General features: G+C 40.6%; 2 protein-coding genes across 2 annotated transcripts; both read right to left on the reverse strand.

Moving 5' to 3' along the window:
- Positions 1-1,271: 1,271 nt before the first annotated feature.
- Positions 1,272-4,278, reverse strand: LOC117813206. Its single transcript, XM_034684330.1, has 6 exons — positions 3,790-4,278; positions 3,488-3,626; positions 3,185-3,347; positions 3,029-3,102; positions 1,627-1,860; positions 1,272-1,497 (listed from the first exon to the last, which is right to left on the reverse strand). Exons 1-6 carry the CDS (start codon positions 3,828-3,830, stop codon positions 1,453-1,455), a joined length of 696 nt encoding a protein of 231 aa, XP_034540221.1. The 5' UTR covers positions 3,831-4,278; the 3' UTR covers positions 1,272-1,452.
- Positions 4,279-14,657: 10,379 nt separating this feature from the next.
- si:dkey-175g6.2 (protein Ycf2) lies at positions 14,658-20,574 on the reverse strand. The gene is made up of 2 exons (XM_034684015.1): positions 20,296-20,574; positions 14,658-18,226 (listed from the first exon to the last, which is right to left on the reverse strand). Exon 2 carries the CDS (start codon positions 18,195-18,197, stop codon positions 16,182-16,184), a length of 2,016 nt encoding a protein of 671 aa, XP_034539906.1. The 5' UTR covers positions 18,198-18,226; positions 20,296-20,574; the 3' UTR covers positions 14,658-16,181.
- Between the last annotated feature and the right edge of the window lie 881 nt (positions 20,575-21,455).

Here is a 21,455-nt window from a genome sequence, read left to right on the forward strand (position 1 = left end):
ATAGCAGAGATACCTGATCACTGATACATTTGACTGTGACAAGGAGACAGGATGACATTTTTTGCTATGAAACACCACTTACACATGTACAGGACAAGATCAGCAAAGAAATAAGAAAATGATCACGTCATCATCAACCTTTATTTAAGCCTAAAAAATAATTGAGGTTTCCCTCATTAACAATGGTTTTGAGATACAATTAAAATAAATCAATCAACCTTTATTTATATATAGCGCAAAATCACAACAAATGTTATCTCAAGACGCTTTACAAACTGAGCAGTTCTAAACCATACTCTGTTATGTTATTAACAAAGACCCAATATAATACAGGATAATACAGGATAAGATCCAGTCCCATCTTACAGACAGGACTCAGTCTGATCTCATCTTGATCCACCATGAGCAGAGCACTTTGCAGTTACAACAAGTTAGAAAGTTAGCAAGTTTAGCAAGTTGCAGCAGCAAGGACAAACTTCCTTTAACAGGCAGAAACTTCCAGCAGGACCAGACTCATGTTAGACACACATCTGCCTCGACCGAGTTTGGGTTGGAAAGAGGGATAGAGGGAGATGAAGAAAGAGATGGCAGTGGTGGGAGGGATTGTGGAAGTTGTAACAGCTGGAGTCTGACTCGTCCACAGCAGCAGGCCATCTACAGCAGTGACTCAGAGAAACCTACGGGACAAGGGAGCTCAGGGACTCCAGAAAGAAAAAAACAAAAGGAGCCAAAATCAATAATGCTCAGTGAAATGTGATCTGAGATAATTGACTTGAATTGTCCAGGAGAAACAAGGGTGTCCATCTGTAGAGACTGTTTTAAGTAAGGCAATGTATTTGGAGTCCAATAATTTAAGGTAGATAGTTACTCTAAGTTCAGAGTAACCCTGTGGCACTTGAAGCATTAGACAGTTGGTAGACTGAGTTTGATAGGGTCCAGTAATCCCATATAACATAGACATTGCGTATATACAGGGGTGAACATCCAGTTAGGGATCTATAGATAAAAAGATACAAGTGCTTAACATATAAAGTAAGAAAAAAGATAAATGTCCCAGATCTTATATTTAGAATAAAACCAAATATTTGGTATTTGTTGTGGATAAAGCCCATTTAAACATGTGTGTGATGGTATTAGCTTTAAAAAAAATACACCTCCCCTTTAGTGTTAAGGAGAATAAAGGATAGGAAAAAGAAAAAACAACAGCAACAGACTGATATTGTGGCCATGCAGTTTATTTAACTGACATATCATTAGAAATATCACAGACATTTAACATAAACCCAAAATCAAATAAGGAATGACCAGATACAAAAAGACAGATGTTCAGAAACAGACAGATGTTTAGATGTTCAGAAACAGATATTGCACCTTACTTTTAGGTCATTATATAGCGACAGAGGACGTAGACAGCTTAATTATTAAACATTCATGCAACATTTTCTCCTCTGATCATTTCTTTGTGCTCCTCAGTCCGTCGAACAGCAAACACTTAGCCTGGACAGAGAGAAAGAAAGCATTCAGTAAACACAGTGGCATGAGCTGTGGTATGGTATGTTTATTGGAAACTGAGGGCTTGTGTGTGTCTATTTATGGCTGCATGTGTTTACAAGAGTTTGTGCCAACCTCATGCCAACGCAGTGTGTCAGCAGGCAGCCCCAGATGACAGTGAGGGCAGGTGTGTGTCTGATCAGGCAGCTCCTGGTTTCTCTGCCCCCAGCACGGCCCCTCACTGCCCCACAGAGGGCGACACGTGGAGTGAGAGGACCAGGCGACGCCAAAGTGAGGGCGAGGGTCTGTCTGGTAGTTCACTTTGTTGCCACCAGAAGGGGGTGCTGTTGAAGGATCTGAGTCTTCACTCTACACAGACATGAGAGAAAGTTGTGTGACTATCAGCCAAATAATAAAGCTGACAGACATGCTTCAGGCTTTGTCTTAAAGGGACGGCCGTGCTGAGGAATCAGAAAGAGTGCAGATTTTATTGGGAAGTGTTTTTTTTTCCTTTTTGTAATTGATTTAATTTAAATTATTTGGCAGCCTAACAGATTGAAGATAAATGATTATTGTATTGCTATTAAAGTAAATAAAACTGTGTTTTATCATAAAATAATCTGTGATGGAAATTTAAAAAAGAAAAGAGTATCATAGTGAAATTTTATTTGAGCAATAAAGTCATCCTTTCTATGGAAATGCTTTAACAAGTTTTTTTTTAAAAAGGCATCGTTTTTTTTTCTTCATATCTGCAAATGCATCAAAATATTTAAGCTTTTTGTAACATGACTAATGTTTTCCATACAAATGTATTGTTTAGATTATGTGCACTTTAAAATCAATTGTTTCCTTTTTTTTCTCTTTGGATATTTTGTTTTGCCTTTCAGATTTAAACGCATAAACAGAAAATGTACTTATACAAAGGACAGAAAAGAAGAGACGGAAGCCTACTGTATGAGAGGAGTTAATATTACAGAATAAATATAGACAGTAGGTAGTTCCAAATTAACAATAGAACACAGAGAAACAAAAGAAAATAACAATTATCAATAATTACAAAAAAAGATGAGAGACTTTTTTTTTTTACTTAATGTGCCTTCAAATAATTTCCCCACAGCTGTTAACGTCAAATTATGCACATCTTTTCGAATATGACGAGTGACATCCCTACTTAATTATCATGTTACCAGAAATCATTAGAAATGACTGCATTGGATTTATATCTCAGAAATGTCTCTACAGTCTTGTCTTATCCCACAGACAAAGAAAAAAAAATACATGCTTTCAAGAACAAGATGTGAATTATCTGTAAGTTCAAGCTTTCCTTTGTTAGAGTATGAGCCTGAACCTCCCTGAAATGGTTTTATGTCTTGTGAAAATGTTAGTTCTTTATTGCACATAAAAGCTAAAGAGATTGTCAATTTATTTTTATGGCTGTGAAAGGAAATTAGAGAGGAAATGAGTTCACACAGCTGTTTAACTTCTCACTATATCAGTTAAGCGCTGTGTCAGTGTGTTTGGTAATGAGAGTTGACACCTGTTTTGGAGTTTCAGGACGATACTCTGAGTCAAGAGACCTCAGGCAATACCAGCAGGGCTCAGAGGGGTGATCTGAGAAGAAATTACACTTAACTATATGTCCTTTAATGTGCATGTGATATATTGTTCAGGTGTGGGTGTGTAAGTGGCTTACTCTGTGTGTTGGAGGGATGAGATAACACTGTAGTGGGGGTCAGCTCTTCCTCTGTTGGCAGGAGGCACAATGGGAGGCATTCTGCATCGTCCTGTGTGTTTGTGTCTGTCAGGGTCTCCTGTGGTATGTTCTCTGTGTCATTGTTGTATTGATCCTCCCCGACCTTTAGAATTCACACCAAAGAAGGACCAAATTACCAATTGATTATCCTAAGTTATGCTTCTTTTCTTTTGCTTACAGGTTTAAAGCAGCAGTTTATATCACGAATACTCAAGTAATGTTGATTTTCCCGTCCAAACCCACCTCATTGGGGTCTGTTTCTCCATCACAGACTGCACTATCGACCTCAACTTCTTCCTCTGCTGTTTTGAGATTATGGAGCTCACCATTCTCCTCGTTGCAGTTCTCAATCAGCGTGTCAGCCTGGGTAGAAATCGTCCCACTGAAGTTTGAGAAAGAGAATTTAAAAAAATGCCCTCTTAACAGCCCGACTAGAAGGTTATCAGCCAATCAATCTTCAGCGGATAACCCAGACACAGCCTCTACTGTTACACCCAAGACGAGCACCTGATTAGGCACAAACATTCACACTCTTCTTGCCTTACCTTTGGGCCCTTTCTCCTTGTTCCTCCCTCTCTTCCTCCATCCCTGCTCATGTGTCTCCCTCCCAGGGTGCCTGATGTCTTATTTCCTCTTAATCCCACCAGTTCTTTCCTTTCCCTCTCTTTCCCTGTCTTCCTCTGCACACCCGTGTGTTCTTCACTTTGTTTGTCTCTCTCCCGTCTCTCCTCCCTCCCTCTCTGTGCGTGAAACGGAAACTCCAGGCATTCAATATTTCATGTGTCTGAATAGCTCACAAGCAGGTTTCTGTAAAGAGTAATCAGGTGAGGGCTCTGGTTCCTCTGTGCTGAGGTCTGCTTTGACATAAGCAAGTCTGCTTACAACACTGAGGCCAAATTGAAGTCCTAATTAAAAGTCTCTTTTAAGTAGAAAAAATGATGTCAAGAGATTGGCTTGTTGTTGATACAGCTGCTTGTTTGCAGCCTATAACAACACAATAAGTATATTTTTTTGTTACTTTAAAGTTGAAATTAGTGAATCAAGCTAATCAAAATCTGATCCTTGTATTTTTGTACCTTTTCTACTGCAAACCTGTATTTTTCTAACCTTTGAGTGGAAACAAGTTGTCAATTCAATCTGTTGCTGGAGGAAGATTGTCAACTTAAATTCTTTAAAGTACATTTATTTTTTATTATTACAAATTTCTCAATCTTAGGTTTTCAACTGCAGACTCTTCTTTCCCTTTTCTGGTCTAATATTTAACACACATTTCTTTTATGGGTCCCTTGCTATAAAAACCAACATGCTGGTAGGTGTTGTCTCTGGCGTTTTCACCATTTGTGATGCATGTGCAAGGTTTTGAGTTGGTTGCTGGAGTTTTCTAGATAGGCTTGATGATCTGAGAAAGTAATAAGATAGATGAAACTTTCACTGAAACAAAGTATCTAGTAACCTCAAATGTTGTTAAAAAGCTAGCCTAAATGCTAGTTTGCAAGACAGCTCACTAGCTCAAAAGATAGCTGGCTATACTGCAGATAAAAGCTAGCTAGCCTGATCGATCTGTTGGTAGGTAACCAAGCGGCAACCTCCGGTCTGAAAACATGAGTCAAATGCAGAAGTGCTAAAAACTGCAGTTCATGGAAGATCCGGTTGAGGCTGGCTCCGGAAGTACAGGAAACCACATACACACCAATTCAAAAAAGACAATCTTTACAGCAGAAATAAACATGTTTACAGCCTGGTACAAAAGACGAGTGTAGTCTGGATAGCTCGTTTCTCGATCGGCACACACTGTAGGGGGGGTGAATTTTTTTCTAACGCGTCAATTTCAAAGATATTGAGATTATGAGTCCTCTATGAGAGGCACAGCTGACTTCATTGACAGGCGGGAACACTGTAGCTGTTGGCTAGGAGGCTCAAAGCCCGCCTCTTTACGTCACAATTACTTGACACCAGCGATATGGTTGCCGCTGCCAATTGACCTCAAAACAGCGCTTCAGAAACAGATGGGTGACGTCACGTATACTACGTCCATATTTTATACAGTCTATGGTAGGTAGGTAGGTAGTTAGGTAGGTAGGTAGGTAGGTAGGTGGGTGGATGGTTGGTTGAATGGATGGATGGATGGATGGATGGATGGATGGATGGATGGATGGATGGATGGATCGATAGATCGATAGATCGATAGATAGATAGATAGTATATGAAATGTGCTTAATTGATGAAGTTTGACTTGACTTCACCAGTACACCTTGACACTATCAAATACAAATTAAACTTTCCCACAGGGTTTATTGTATTCTCTTTTTATTTAAATATTTACAGTCTACCTACTTGTTCACACAATACAAGCATTTCTTAATTGTAATAGACTTATTCCTCCACTAGATGGAGGCAGAGCCTTTCCTTTGTTGCTCAGTGGGCAGCAGGACAAACTCATCATCACTCTCAGGGAATTTCTATCTCTCTTATTCTTCATTTGGTCATCCTTTCATTATACTTTGTCTTTCCTAGTCCAGGGGTATGTCTTTCATGAACAGCTCTCCCTATCTGTGGTTAACTTCATCGCTGACTAGAGTTTGAACCACATAAACTTTAGAATAACCCTGTTAGATATGACAGGCAGCACACATGAATGAACGCCTCTTTCAGACACAATTATCTGCTAAATTATGCGACTTGAGTTTTAATTTCAGGGTCGTTTTTGGAAGAGCCGTGGATTTCATGCATGTCTGTGTGGGTGTGTGTGTCTAAATTATGATTACATGTGTGCGTGTGTGTGTGTGTGTGTGTGTGTGTTCCAGGCACTCACTGATGTGTGTGTCTGTCTCCCTGTAAGTGCATGGCAGGTAAGGAGTAATTTGAGTGTTTTTCCTGTATATGTGTGTTTTTTTGTGGGAGGAGGGAGACGGGAACATAAGTGGCGATGACTCACCAGTCTTTTGTGACAGTGGTGCAGAGAGAGTGCTTTTCACCCATTTCTCTCCCTTGGGGCTTGCATACAAAACAAGAAATGGAGTGAGAATAAAGAAAAAAGAGAGGAAGATTTGGTGTTTGGGCGCATTAAGGAGGAGTAGGGGAATGGATAATAAAAGGGGAAAAGGGAGAAGATGGGGATGGGGTTAAAGAGCAAGGTAAAGAAAAGAGATGAAAGGAGAGAGCAAAAAGGCAAGGGTTGTAGAGATCATTGACAAAAGATGGTACGGTTTCAAGAGCAAGGCCTTTACATCTCTGCCTCTGTTCTCCTAATAGCTGCTGAAAGCATGGCTGATTAGGCACATTATGCGGCAAAGATTATATCCAACAATGGTAGTTTACCAGACTGCAACATAAACAAATGTAAGAGAAGATAAACATGCTGATGTGGCTTAGTTTGAATCTATAAAGCTGTTTGAGGTCAACATCTGGACTCTTTGCACAGCGTTCATGGAGTCAGACATAAAGAACATATCCAAACAGACATTCGTTAAACAACCTTTACCTCATACACAACTGACATTCCTCAAGGTTTAAATTTGGTATCATTTTTGACGTTTTGTAATACAAGCATTAAACCTTTATTATTGCCCCAAAACATCAGTTTCATAGACGTTCATCGTATATTTCTCTTTGTTCTGATTCAGATGATGAAAACAATACATGGTGGCATTTTTCTCTTGGGTGGTTTTTTGTTCTCACTGCAGTTTTGTAAAGCGTGGCAAAGCACACACCACTGCAGGGCTGTCCTTACGTCATAAAATCACAACCTCTTTTTCCCACAGAGTACATAAATAAATGATATGTATACTGGTTGCATTGGAGGGACAAACTTCCTTTAACAGGCAGAAAACTCGAGCAGAACCAGACTCGTGTTAGACAGACATCTGTTGACCAAGACAGAGTTGGGGTTGGAAAGAGGGATAGAGGAGATGAAGAGAGAGTGATGATAGCAGTGAGACAGATAGAAGTAGTTGTAACAGCTGGAGTCTGGCAGGTCCACAGCAGCAGGTCGTCTACAGCAGCAGGTCGTCTACAGCAGCAGGTCATCTACAGCAGCAGGTCGTCTACGACAGCGACTCAGAGGAACCCACGAGACAAGGGAGCTCAGGGACTCCAGAAAGGTTTATGTTAAGTAACTTAATCCTGAAGCCTTGATTAGCGTAAATATTTTCTAAACTGGAACCACAAGTTGCAAGCTCTTAAAGCTCAATAATGTAAACTTAAATAAGTAAAATCTAGGCAGTGACTTATTTTATTCAGAGCTCAAGCATCAGATTTTTCACTTTCTGAACAGACTATTATTTGGTTATTCATACTTATACTTACTCATCAGATTTGATTGGTGTTGACAGCAGTCAGTAGCACTGAATGTGAGTTGGCCCATAACTGCTGACTTCCTTTAAAGTCCTGTCAACATGAGGGAAGGAGCAGAGATATCAAAGCCTTGCTCTGAGTGCAAAATTATCAAACTGAGATATCAGAATCTTTTTGGACTTTTTCTTCTTTTTTGTTGTGATAAAGAGAAGCAACACACAGACGCCACCCAATCAATATTTAGGTACAAAACTAAACTCCAAAGTCTGGAGAAACTGCAGGATTTTTCTGTAACCCTCAAAATTTGAATAATGCATGTTTACAAGCAGAAGCAAAATATGCCACAACTCTTTTCCGCGGATTGATTTGACATGATGTGTGATCAGTTTTCCTCTGGTGTTGCTCATGTTAGTGAAACTTAATCACTGTTGTCAAGGGGTTTTGACCAATCAGAATCAAGCATCTTACACAACCAGAATATCAATAAGAAAGCCAGGTAATAAGAGTGTTTACTGTGTTAAAAGCCTGCTTCTTTTTCATCCTTGAGTATTATTACGTTTCTTTTTGAGCTTCCGTGCCTTTAATCAAAGATAAGACAGTAGATAGAGGAGACAACTGGGGCGAGAGAGAGAGAGAGAGAGAGAGAGTGGGAAGTGTCAAGACCGAACCCCAGACTTCCAACTTTAAGGACTATCCTCTATGCATACGATTTAACTGCTGAGCCTCATAATTTTAACCTTACAGGTATGTTAGTTAACAACATTTCTTCATCATGCCATTCATCATGCCGATAGAAAAAATAACTTTACTCTGAAAGGTTTCACTCAAGACCTTCATGATGTTGCTACATAACAACAGATGGGGCGGCAGTAGCTCATGGGGCTGCAGTAGCTCAGTCGGTTCGAGTCCCAATATGGCAAGTGGACTGGTGGCTGGAGAGGTGCTGGTTCACTTGCCTGGGCACTGCCAAGGTGCCCTTGAGCAAGGCACCGAACCTCCAACTGCTCGGGGTGCACTGGTTGATGGCAGCATCCTCACTCTGACATCTCTCCCTAAGTGCATGTCCACTGCATATGTGTGCATGATTGTATGTATATACCAAAAACTGTGTGTGTAGCATGTCCAAAAAATAGCACAAGTGAAAAAATTGAATTTCGCTTAATTTCATTAATAAAGTACGTTTCTTTTTTCTTTCTTCTTCTTCTCATTCCAAGGAGAAAAGGCCAACGCAAGACACACATATTAAAACACTGACATCTATTTTGATTTTACAAGAACTTAAGCAAATTAAGAGACATAAAAACTGATAAGTGCAACTAACATGCAGTCAGAACAGCATTGCTTATCATCATGCTTCTCACTCAGTGCATTTGAACATCATTAAGAATTTCAGAAATGATTTGTCAAACACAGACTAGGACTACAGTTCACTGGGTCAAATAAGCATCCTGGCATGCCTTGATGGTCTTTAAATCTGAAGTAATTAAATCAAAAAAACAAATGCAGCAGCACAGAAGGGTCAAGTTACAGGTTAAATACCAATTAGCTGCATTTCTCACTTACAAAAGACGTGGGAAAATGAATACTTGGGCTACGTTTTTTCAAGGAAAAGCAACGCGAGGCAACTAACAGAGCCTCACTAAGGCAGATAATTAAGCGTTTAAACCCTTTAGACAGGAGGTGCATCCCTGCCTGGAACAGTCATGTTGGAAATAACCAAGAAAGGTATGATAACCATGCACAGCCTGTGAAGTGTAAAGAGTGTTTAAAATTTAATCTCAGTTTAACCCAAATCGCTCATCTCTTTGTTTGGAGAAAGAACAGACACAAATGGCATTGTGTTTATTCCTCAAAACCCAACACAAAGAAGACAAACACAGGAAGAACGGGAATAAGGAAAGAGGAAATAAGCATCGCACTGGAGCATGGAAATACAGTGATGACTAAAAACCATTATCAAGGTACTGCAGGTTGCCATGCAACCTAATATGACCCATTTTTACATCAGTGATAGCAATTGAGCTTTGTACAATTTTATGTGGTGTTCTAATATTTTTTATTAACTCTTGCTCAACCAAAACTTCTCCTGAGACATTTCCATCGTTGATATACAAAAGGCTTTGATAGTACTGTGTGAACCAGAGTCAATGCTTTACTCAATATACATTGATCAAATGCAAAGTCAATTCTGTTTAGACAATGTCACGCTGACATTTGAAGTTAAAGGTTGAGACACTGCTGTAGAAATTAACGATGATTATTTAATCAGATTTTGAAGGTCTTATAGCTTCATTCATTTAAAACTCATTCATCTAATAGCTGCCATTTTCCCCCCTGTGTTCCAGCTTCTGTAAATGCACAGGCGTCTTGGGGCCATTACTGATAAATTGTGGTGCTGTCAGACTCTTTTGTGGCAGGAGCTGGATGTATACCAATTTCCTTTTTCTTTTTTTTTTTTTTTTGCCTGTGAGAGTTGAAGCCTTATGAAAGAGTCAGATTGCGTTTTAATTACAGCACAGCCACCAGGCAAAATATAAGGACGTAATGTGATCCAAAGCTTGACATGCAATTATTCCATTGTGCAGGAACATTTTTTTTGTCCACAGCTTGGCAACAAGGTGTGAAAGAGGACATTATGAAAGGCTTCTTTTTATATCAAACAGTGTGCTAGCATCATCCGGTGGAGCTCATCTATTGTGTGAGCGGACATGCTTAGGCAAATCCTCAGGTCTCAAACCTGTGAAAGCTACTGGGATAAAAACAAATGGATTCACACGCATTAAATATATATGTATGTCGCACAGGCTTAACACAGGTGTTTACGTAACATGCATTAACTGTTTTTGCATGAAAACCTAGAAGGATGTGCCATTCATTAAACGCATTAACATTAAGAATGTGTCATATCATCAGTTCAGAGGTGAAAGATATATACAGTATGTTCAATTTTTAGTTTCTTTTATCAAATCAAATGAATCAATACTTATACTTACAATACTAATCTTTTATTTATTTGTTGTTTTTTTTGCCAAATTGTAGTTTGTGGTTTTGTAAAGTTCTTCCTAATAGTTGGAAAAGAAGAATTTGCACCTTAAAGCTGCTGTTGGTAATCGTGATACAAACAACAGTTCAGAAAGAGATTTCGAATGTCAACACTACCCCTCCCCTCTCAGCTCCCGTAACCCCGCCCACAAAATATTGTTGTGCACTTTCTATGAGGAAGTAGTGGCTTCCCAGCTAATTATGGCGTCGTAGTGTGGCCGCCACTCGACCAATCAGGACAGAGGGTCGAGGAGTAGCTCTGATTGGTCCGTGATAACGGGAACAAGGGGAATAATAACATTGCTTGATACAAAGGCATTGGAAAACACAGAGATTTCGCCATAATCTCAAATTACTTCACTTACAGATGAGAACAGATTGGTATTATGACCTTTTCTCCAAACCTAGAAGAAAAAAAGGCAAAGCTTTAAAACCATTCCTACCAACAGAAGCTTTAAGTATCTAAAGTTCATCTTGTGTCTGTCAAACAGATGTCAGAAGTGTGTGTAAGTTGATTAACTTGATATCAGCAATAACTGAGTTAGACAGTATATGAAGTAAAAAATAATGTTGATCTAAAGTAGCCAAGAGTCAGACAGCAGTAACACCAGTTTATAGCCTCCCCCCTTCACTTCCATTCTAAGCTAGCAAAGGTAAAAAAATAAATAAAAAAAACATAGTTCCTGTGGCAAAGCAATGTTTTATTCACATCCTAGCTGCTGTGCAAACAAGCAGGAAATAAGTGTGTTTGTTTGATTTTACCCTTCTTGGTGCGGTCCACAATCAGCATGACAAAAGACTCATTTTACAAACTTTCTTCAGTGTTTCAGTTGATTCAGTCGATTCTGTTTGATGGATGATCTTTGAATTCTGAATAGCGAATCCGCCACAACATATTAATATGCTCGGAAAAGTTCTCCACTGATGTTTTATTGAAACCACAGGCAAAATATAACACATCCAACTTCAACTGATTGTGTTCAGTGTGTAGTTATCAACACTGAACTTTCTTTTCAGTTATTCAATCAGCCTGCATGCTGTGATCTTGATCATAACCCACAGCTTGGCTGTGAGTCAGTGACGTCTTAGAGTCAAACATAAAAGTTTATTATTCATGTGGTTTGAGATTTCTCAGTTTTCATACTCACCAAATATAAGCTTTTGTGCTTTTGGTTAATTCAATGTGACGTTCATTCAACTTAACGCAGCTATAATGAATGTTTAATAGATTTCATGAATTCGTATGAACAAAAAGGGTTGCTGGTTGTGATGAACATACAGATTTATATCTTCAGACTCTGATGTTTTCCAGTTTCTTGTTTTGGTTTGCTGTCATAGTGTTGGTTGGCCACTAAATACCTAATAAATGATAATTTTGGTACATACTTAGCTGCTGTATATTTACATAAGCAGCTTATCTTTTTGGGTTTTTTTTAAGTTATATTTTTGGCCTTTTTGCCTTTAGTTGATAGGACAGCTGAAGAGAGACAGGAAACGTCGGGAGTAGTGAGCGGAGGAAGACATGCAGGAAATGGTCGACTGGCCGGGAATCCATCCGGGAACCCCTGCGACAAGGATTGTAGCCTCTGCATGTGGGGCACTTAGACCGCTAGGCCACCAGTGCCCCTAAGCTGCTGTTTTTAATAAGTTTGCAACATCAAATAAATTATATCAGTGTTTCTTTCATAGCTTGTTTCTGTCGCCCCCAAGTGGCCAAAAAAAAGTCAGGTTTGATTTTGTGGGTTTGAAAAGAGATCAAGATCACATCTTACATCCCATTCAACCCTTCACTTAAGGCTGCGTTCAGTGCATAGACTGTTTAATACATGAACGTAGGCTCACTGACGTCACTCATTTGTTTCTGAAGCAGAGTTTTCATGCCTATTATAGGTGGGTCTTTAGCCTCCTTGCTAACAGCTACAGTGTGCCTGCCTGTCAGTCAAGTTAGCTGTGCTCTTAATTAAGAAGAGCTCATAAGTTTATTACTTCAAAAACAACAAGTTATAAATGAATTCACCACCCGTGCAGTGTGTGCCAATAGAGAAATGAGCTATACAGACCAAAATTGTTTTTTGAACCAGGCTATAAACATGTTTATTATTGTTGTAAAAATCGGCTTTTTGGATGGGTGTGTATGTGGTCTCCAGTGCTTCTGAAGCGGGCCTAAGGCTGACACTCGATGAACTGCAGTTTTTAACGCTTCAGCATTGGCTTCATATTTTAAGCTGCTTGGTTAACCATGGCGTATCACTTTACATGAAAATGCTGACGTTCGTTTGGTGAACTGAAATGGCTGGTTAGCTAGCTTCAAATGTGGTAGAACATATTTTTAAGTTTTATTTACTTTTTATAGACTATACACAAGGTAATTGACTTTGATTGTTGCTAGCATACAAGTCGCTGTCTAGCTTGTTGCTTGCCCAAAGCTCTCCATGCACTGAGCAAATCAGAAATATATCTTATCTTATATCTTTCACCGTAAGTATGGCATCCCATTGAGTACGTTGCACATTCCAAATTCTGATTATGCACGTTTGAATGCCTAGATGTGAACTAGATTGGTCAGTATTTTAAATTTGAACGGGAGCTAGCTAGTCATATTCAACCACTCTGAAATACATTACAGCTCTTCAAACTGTCAAATATTGGAGCTAGCCAACAAAAAGTGGCATAAATGTAAATAATGCATTTTATATGTGGTTAAAAATAAATTAAATCATTGTATAAAGAATATACACATATGTTGATTAATTCTATATATGACTACGACTGAACATTTGTGACGGAAGTAGTCGTATGATGCAGAGAAGGTGTGCTTTAGTATGTTGGAAACGGCACACTGATTGTGAAGTTAGTAGTCAGTATGCAGTACATACTGTTTGAGTGTGTTTGATTGCATGTAAGTATGTGATTTCAGACAGCCTGTGAGATAAGCAAAGTAATGCTCTTTGAGTCGTTCAAAATCAGAATTATCCCTCACTTATAGATCATTACAATGTACTAAAATAATAACCTGCTGACATTAACTACAGAGACAACACAGTAGTATTGATATCTGTTTCTGACTACCTGCAAATAAACACTGTGTAGAACTAATCCTTCTCCTTTTTCCTTCTAAAAATACAACCATGCCCATAATAAAAAAAGACTGCTGGACACAAGGTGTCACTGCGGAAATATAAATGAACACACTAATTTCTCCATTCAGTCAATGAATATTGAGCTGGGATTTCAACAGAAGGTACAAACTGTAATTAAAAAATCATGGTGTCCAAGTATAATTCTACAAGCCAAAGATAACACCAATGAAAGGTAGCGTTCCAATCAACTGGTGAGAGAGCTGGCGAGATAACACTTGATTGGAGCATATTGACAGCCAGCTAATCACTGTGGCTGTTTGTAGCCCTGACAGCATGCATATGCTTTGTTTTGATGCCAAACAAGCGGCGGCCAGAAGTACTTCAAGGAATTATAGCAGGAGGGCATCTTGCCTATGTGAAGCCAGAGTGAGGGGGAGGTGTGGAAACAAGATATGGCAAAACCTATCAACCGAACACCTTTCCTCTGCCTGATTGGCTGGCTCGAGGCAGAAGCGAACATGACTCAATCTTTATCTTGAATGCCAGCAGCTAAATTACTATACAGCTCAAAGAGAGTGTGCATTATTGTGTGTGTTTGTGAGAATGTGTTTGAGTGTGTGGTCCTGCGCAGTAAAGTGTACAGATGGATGACTCATCCAGCAATCATGTGACTCATCAATCACTGCAGCTACAATTTCCCTCCCTCCTGCTGAATTTTTCTGTTCTTTTGCTATTTCTCCTTTTTTCATTCCCACTCTTGCTCTTTTTCTCTCAATCATTTTTGATTGTCTCCAGAGATAATAACTTTTGCTTTCAGGCTTTTTTGTCTTTGTATGTCTGCACTTGTGACACATATAGGTTGTGCTGTCTTTTACCTTCAGCTGACTGTCTCTTTCCTTTGTGCATTCATTACTCAATCATCATGTGTTCTTGCTGTATTTGCTTCTATCCAAGTACAACAGAGCACCCGCCAAAGAGCCATTAAAAAACTGAACTTTAATAAAATAATTGCTTTTATTTTTTATCATATAGCAAAACTAGTAATCATCATGCTGTTATTTACACATTGCACGGGCATATTTATTTCACACTGTACATGTTACAATGCTAAAGGTGACATCAACAACAACACTCTCCTTTTACAAGACAGATGGCTTCACTGTGGACACAGTGGCCCTCTTCCTTTGAGATTTATTTTTTTTATGTTCACAGTTTATTCAGAGAAAACAACCATCTGAATTCCCCATACTGATTTATTTTTTCTCTTTTTTTGTTACTTTTTTTTTGTTCATTTTTTAAGATGCAAGTAGAAAGACGTGCATTTAACGGTTTAAGCACAATCCCTGACTCCCCGGCCTGAAACTTCTCAATGAATTTTTCTTCTGATAATTAACAAGATGTTTATAGCCTCTTGTTGGAAATCTGCGTAAAAAGGCTGCAGAACATATCATGTGATTTCAAGTATTTTTTTTTTTTGCAAAGAAAGTAAAGATAAAGATGATCGGAGGCAAAAAATGATGGAAAAAGAACAAAAATAAGTGAATAAATATTGAAACTCAAATATGATAAATATGTAGGACTCCTTTAAGATCAAGGAGCACTGTATGCTGTTGCTGATGATGATTATGATGCATTTGCTATAGATGTGTTGACACAATAACTTCTGGATCCCAGAATGATTGAAAACCCTTTTGTCCACCAGGTTGGAAGTGTTTAAGTGTTAAGTTTGTGCTTTTGGAGTCCACAGGGTTTCTACATTGGGACCTGTTGTGATGATAATATTATGCATTATGATGTTTCCCTTATGGAACCATGGTGCTTGTAAGGCAAAAGTCTCAATCTTGTAACTAAAATGTGTGTATTTGGCACCTTTGCAAGTTGCAGCTGTTTAAAATTGATCCAATCCAGAATAAGAAGGCAACTACACACATCCAATACCACAAAAACATACTGTCAACATGTGATAGTACTTTTTTATATTTATGCAGCTATTAAAAATCATGGAACTACTTTCAATTTGCATTATGAGGTACAGAATATAAAAGTAAAGATAAACAGTGATGTTGTAAACATGGTTCTCTTGCAATGGGCACATCTGCTCGTGACTGTGTCAAAAATGTGACTGTGTATAGGTGTGTTGATGTATGTGCGTGCCTGTGCATGTTTCTGTCTGTGTGTTTCCTCTAGAAAACTCTGAATAATGCATCAGAGATTGACCTGAATGGAGGCAGACATACACCGTGGTATGTTCTGTTTCACAATGTAAACTGAGCAAGAGGCTGAACATGGTTACAGGGAGCTTAGACTGGCCACCTTCATCCTCTCCCTGACAGAGGAAATCAATAAAAATACAGTGATTTAAAACAACAGAAATCTGACTTTTTACTTCTTGACCCTTACATTTCCATCAGGCTCGAAATACAGTCTTAATTTTCACCTCTCTTTTAGCTCTCCTCCAAAATACCGTACATCCATCTCACCTCTATCAGTCCCTCAGGTCTGACAAATGTCCAAAAAGTCTCTCAATACATTCTGCGTTTCATGTAGATCCTCTCAATAAAGTTTTCCAGTTCCTCCTCACTGTCCAGCTGAGGCACCAGCCCGTCTTCCTCATAGTCATCTGCCGGTGTCGCTTGTGGATAGTAGAAGGGGGGTCGCCTGCCTCTCCTAGGCGGGGTTATTGGTTTGGGCGGAGGTAGGGGTTGGTAGGTCCGTGGGTGAGGGAGGATATAGTTAGAGATATATGGGGTGAGAGGCAGGCGTGGTGGTGGCTGCTGTCTCCAGCCCTGACCGCGGTTCTTACCCCCGCCCCGGTGCCTGCGCCTTGGGGGCTGGAGGTCAAGTTCCTGAGGGCCGAAGGGCTGGTCTCTGGAGGGGGAGGGCTTGCCATAATACTGAGCTTTGGGATATGGGAAATAAACAGGGTAGTATGCACGATATGGCTTCTGGTAGTACGGATAGGAAGGGAAGGCTAAAAACTGTTTCTGGGGTTTGTACCAGTAGTCAAGCTGCTTCTCAGGCTTGTACCAGTAGTCCTGCTTGTATGACTGGACTTTGTCCTTGTGCCATTTCTTGTTGGACTTGTTATACCTATAAGGGTTTTTCTTGGGGTTTTTTGAAGCTGTGTAGTGGTAGATAGGTGGAGCAGACAGAGGAGGAGGCACCAGAGGTCTGAAGCGTGGAGCGACTGGGTTACTGTTGATTGGCTGCTGTTGCAACTCTTTCCTTTTCTTCTTCTTTTCCTCCACATCACTGATAATCTCAATCACATCATCGGCAGGTAGGTGGAGTTTGCTGCTGATTTCAATCAGCCGGTCGATCATCTGCTGGTCCATGTCGTCGTCATCTTGGTTCACCTCCTCAGATCGTTTGTCCTCAGCCGTGTTTCCGGCTGCGCCCATGCTGCTTTTCTGCCGCGGCTTCATGTAGGACTGCTGCTTCCTCCCCATGTACTGCAGCAACATGTCAGAGGCGATGTCTGCCAGCCTCTGCTCCTCTTCTCTGGCTCGTTCTGCCTCCTCCTGCTGCCGCAGCACCTCCTGTTTCTCTGCACGTGCTCTAGCCTCCTCTTCCATGTGGGAGAGGCTCTCCTCTTCTTCTTCCACCTCCTCCTCCAGCTCCTCTCCTTCATCCTCAAAGTCGTCCATAAAGTTCCCCCCCTTGGCGGGTCTGTTGCTCGCTTGGTTCTCCTGCCAATGCAGCTTCTTCCCGGCTCGTGCCAGCTGGGTGTTGTACGCCTTGTAGCCCTTCAGAGGAGGCAGGATCTCATTGTCTTGGAGGCCCAAGTCAATGTTTTGGAAGTAGCCTCTTATTTTTCGCTGCAGAGCCGGATCCTCTCCCTGGGAGGCAGAGCTGGGGCTAGCTTTGTGAAGGAAACTTTCTAAATCATTTCCCTCCTCCTGCCCCTCATCTTCCTCTTTCTCTTCCTCCTCACTTGCATTATCAGATCCTACTTCCTCCACAGACCACCCCTGATCCTCCTCTGACCTTGAGTTCTTATCCTCCTCATCTCTTTCTTTTAAGTTATCACCCTGAGCAGCTGTAAGATGGCCTACAATTAGCTGTTCAATAGCCTTATCAGCCACTCGCCCCACCCTCTCCTCCACCTCCTCCCCCTTCTCTCCCTCTGTCTCCCCTGTTCTCCTTATCTCACCAGCCTCCAAGCCTTCATCAGAGGGTAGCTCCTGACTCTGATCCTCTCCCCAGTCTCTGATTTCACCCTCCCCCGGGTGGTCCAAGGCCTCCAAAAGAACAGCAAGCACCTGTGCAGGGTCCACTGCTCTCTCCAACTGGTCGTCTCCACCCAGGCCCCGGTCTACCGATGTGTTGTAGTTGGGGCTGAGAAGACTCTGGGGTGGGGGCGAGAGAAAGGGGGCTAGGTTGTCCTCTTTTAGGTCTGTCCGGGTGCGCCCCTCTACCCCTCCCTCCCCTCCCTCAACCCGCACAGGGGCGGTGCCAGCCAGCTGCGGAGTGACAGTGAGCAGGGCCAATAGGATGAGGTGGGCTGTGGAAGGGACGTGATGACAGGTCATGACCATGCAGAACTGACAGGAGGGAGGTTAAGCACCTGAGGAGAAAGAGATGACAAAAGGAGAGGGACAAAAGAAACATGAGAAATGATTCACCTGTCATCTGTTGTAGTCTTTTTCTCTAGAATCTTGATTAAGTGGAAGTCAAAGTCAATATCTGCACATCTGAGTTATTTCAATAATATCCAGATATTTTATGCATAAGGCCATTCTAAAATACTGCAGAGAATACTGCAGATGATAGATTATAACAACCTGGGAAAATTGAAAATATAATTTAGAGTGCTGCTCTCTGATTAACAGTCAACACATTTTCCACCATGAAGCCACCACACAAAAGCACTTGACAGTGAGCAGTTTTCAATTGAACAAACGTTTGAGAACAAAGGCAGTCACACTCAGTTCAACTAACCATTGAAAAGGCATAATAGAAAACTGCACCATTTTATTGCATTTCTGACGTTTGACATTTTTTTTTATTTAGGATGGTTCCGATTGAAAATCCACTTTAAAGCATTTTTTATCAATTTATGTGTCATATCAGGGAATTTAAAATAAGGTGAAATGGCAGTGACCGTAAAAATAAGTCTTTATTCTTTAGATTATTCAATTGCACGTGTTTCTAAAGAGGAAGGTAATAATTTGCATGCAGAAAATGCACTTTGCAGCTCAACAAAAGCTTTTTTTTCCCTGTCCGTAGCCGGTGCGTCAGCCCGGTCATTATCTTTCCATCGAGCGGATGAATTAATGCATGTATGGCATTCCGTGTCTTTTTGTAAGGTTTAACCGGTTCATTTGTTAAGGTAATAATAAGCACGTGGAAAAACGGAATGTTCAGACTGAATATCAGGGGTCCAAGATATAAAAAATCTTACCTATTCATCCAAGCCAACCCAACCAGAACGCACGCACCTGCCATTTTATGCGCAAAACGTCTGTTTCTTATCAATAACAAGAATGCAAGAATACAAATCGATCCGAGCTCTGTCTCTGTATTAGCTGTGATTTTTTGGTATTCCATGTGTCAACGCCAGGCGAGTAGGACTCTGGTCCGAAGGTGGCACGCGCGGGGAAGTCATGCGTAAGGCTGGTGGCCACGGTTGAGTTATTTAACCCTCCGATCCCTCAGCGGTCCATCCAAGCTGTAAATGAGCTGGATGTTATATTTTAGAGGAGAAAGCCTCAGGGGAGAAAGGAACCGGAGGGGTGCAGCCAGTCAGTAAAAACGCCGCTTTGTCCCCGTGTGATGTGGGCATGTTCCCCCTCTGTGGCAGCGGCGGAATGCAGACAAGCTCACATTTGGGCAGCAGAGCTCAGTGTGCAGCCCAAATTTTAACTATTTCCATTTTGATAAGATGGATCAGCAGGAGGCGAAAACAGAAACAAATCCACTCCATAAGGTAAAAGGCCTGTCATAGATACTGGTTGGATTAAATTAAATAGAATCATTTAAAAAATCATTTTTCAAATATTTTCTTTGGTTTAACAATCTTGAATTTTTGACGCGATATTTTTTTTCAACACACTGGATTAAAAAAATCGGCAGACAATTTACACGGTGTCCTGAACAGAGAAATTTCCTAGACATAATTTTCCTCACAATGAAATTAATTTTACTTCTGAATTTTCCAATCCAATATACACAAAAATCAACATTTCATTGATTTATACCAATAAAATAAGTGTAAATATTGTCACATATTATCAATAAAAACGTTTAAATCAATTAATAAACCAATTTGAGAATTTCATCCGATCTCTCTTTAATAAGATCTATTTCAGTCAGAGTTACTGGATACTAAATGAAAATTCCCACGCTTAGCCATTGTTAAAAACAGCGTTTGTTTTTTCCTTAATTAAAGGTAGGAACAGTCGCAGTGCACATGTAGTGTACAGTTTGACAGCCAACATTCTTCCAGTTGTAACAAAAAGATATTCCTCTGATAAAGATCTGCTTTAGGAATAAATTCACACTCTCAATGTGCCTCAATGAACTCAAAAAGTAAACTTAGAATTTGACAGAATAACATCATTGTAAACAGTTTTAAGATATCTGATATATGGCTTGTGAATGATAAAAAATTAAATAAGATTTCGTTCCACTTACCTGAAGTCCCACAGGGGGGTGGGGAAGTGGTGAAACTCTGAACGCGGGTAAAGCCAAGATTATTTCATGAATGTTGGATCACCTGAGAGAATTTCAGTTTCCCCCTCACTCTCTCTCTCTGTCTCTCTTTCTGTATCTCTCTCTCTCTTCAGCCTGTGACCAACATGGAGAGGAAAAAAACAAACACACACTGACGGCTCTCTTTATTTAGTTGCCTTGCGTGTTTGTATGGTAGCAGCACTGGCGCTAATGTACAATTGAGTGAATGTTTTCAGCCCCACGGTCAGCGCAACTTTATTGTATATACCCTCACTGAACCACGTGACCCCCCCCCCCCCCCCCTCCCCACCTCCCCCAGCTGCAGGCAGTGCTTACGTCACTTCCATTGATAAGAATGTTGGTGTGGAGATGGCACTGTGAGTCTAGGTTGGCCCCAGCTGATGAATGAACGGAAATGGCATGAATGAAATAGTACTTTTCCTCAATGAAAGGAGAAAATTGTAGAGATAGAGCTGGTACGCAGCCATCTTTTCCTTCTCGTACATTAAAGGTTAGTGTGTTGCTGCTTCTTCCTCCCTTGTTGCTTCCTTCCTCTGCTCTGGTTTGTTTCTGATGAAGAATAAAAAAATAAAGTGACCTCGTTTATATCACTTAGGGTCATTCAGTGATGCTCTGCAAAGGCTCAATGAGTTACATCTACATGCTCAGGCCCCCACTCCAGAGGGCTGGTCTCTCTTGCTGCCTGCTTGTTAGGCTTTTGTCTGAGGTGGCCCTGCTCCTCTGTGGCTGCTCACGGGGCCAAGAGAGCAGCAGTGCCTTGCTGCTCAATTTCTGCTCAATTTTCAAGGATTGCACAATTTTCCACCCGCTGTCTCACATAATTTCTCCCCTGCTCTCCATCTGTCAGCAGCACATTGTGCTCTTCACATGGCCTCTCATCATCACTGTGCCTTTTTTTTTTTTTTTTCAAATCACAGAGACACAAATGGATAACCCCTCACTCTTTGTAATGAGGCTGCAAAACGCATGCTTAAGTAATGTGTGATGATTGAACGCTTACATTAACGCAGGATGTATCATGTATTCCCAATGCTCACCATTCAGACATGATGAAGTCACTGTGAGTTTATGTGATTAGTAAACGCTTAATGGATCATCAA

This window comes from Notolabrus celidotus, chromosome 5, assembly GCF_009762535.1.
Source record: "Notolabrus celidotus isolate fNotCel1 chromosome 5, fNotCel1.pri, whole genome shotgun sequence".
Lineage (NCBI taxonomy): Eukaryota > Metazoa > Chordata > Actinopteri > Labriformes > Labridae > Notolabrus > Notolabrus celidotus.

Coding starts and splice junctions, on each gene's coding strand:
- LOC117813206 (XM_034684330.1), bottom strand. CDS start 3,830: ATGGAGGAAGAGAGGGAGGAACAAGGAGAAAGGGCCCAAAG. Junction 3,627..3,789: donor CAAGGAGAAAGGGCCCAAAG/GTAAGGCAAGAA, acceptor CTCAAACTTCAG/TGGGACGATTTCTACCCAGG. Junction 3,103..3,184: donor TCATCCCTCCAACACACAGA/GTAAGCCACTTA, acceptor ATTTCTTCTCAG/ATCACCCCTCTGAGCCCTGC.
- si:dkey-175g6.2 (XM_034684015.1), bottom strand. CDS start 18,197: ATGGTCATGACCTGTCATCACGTCCCTTCCACAGCCCACCTCATCCTA.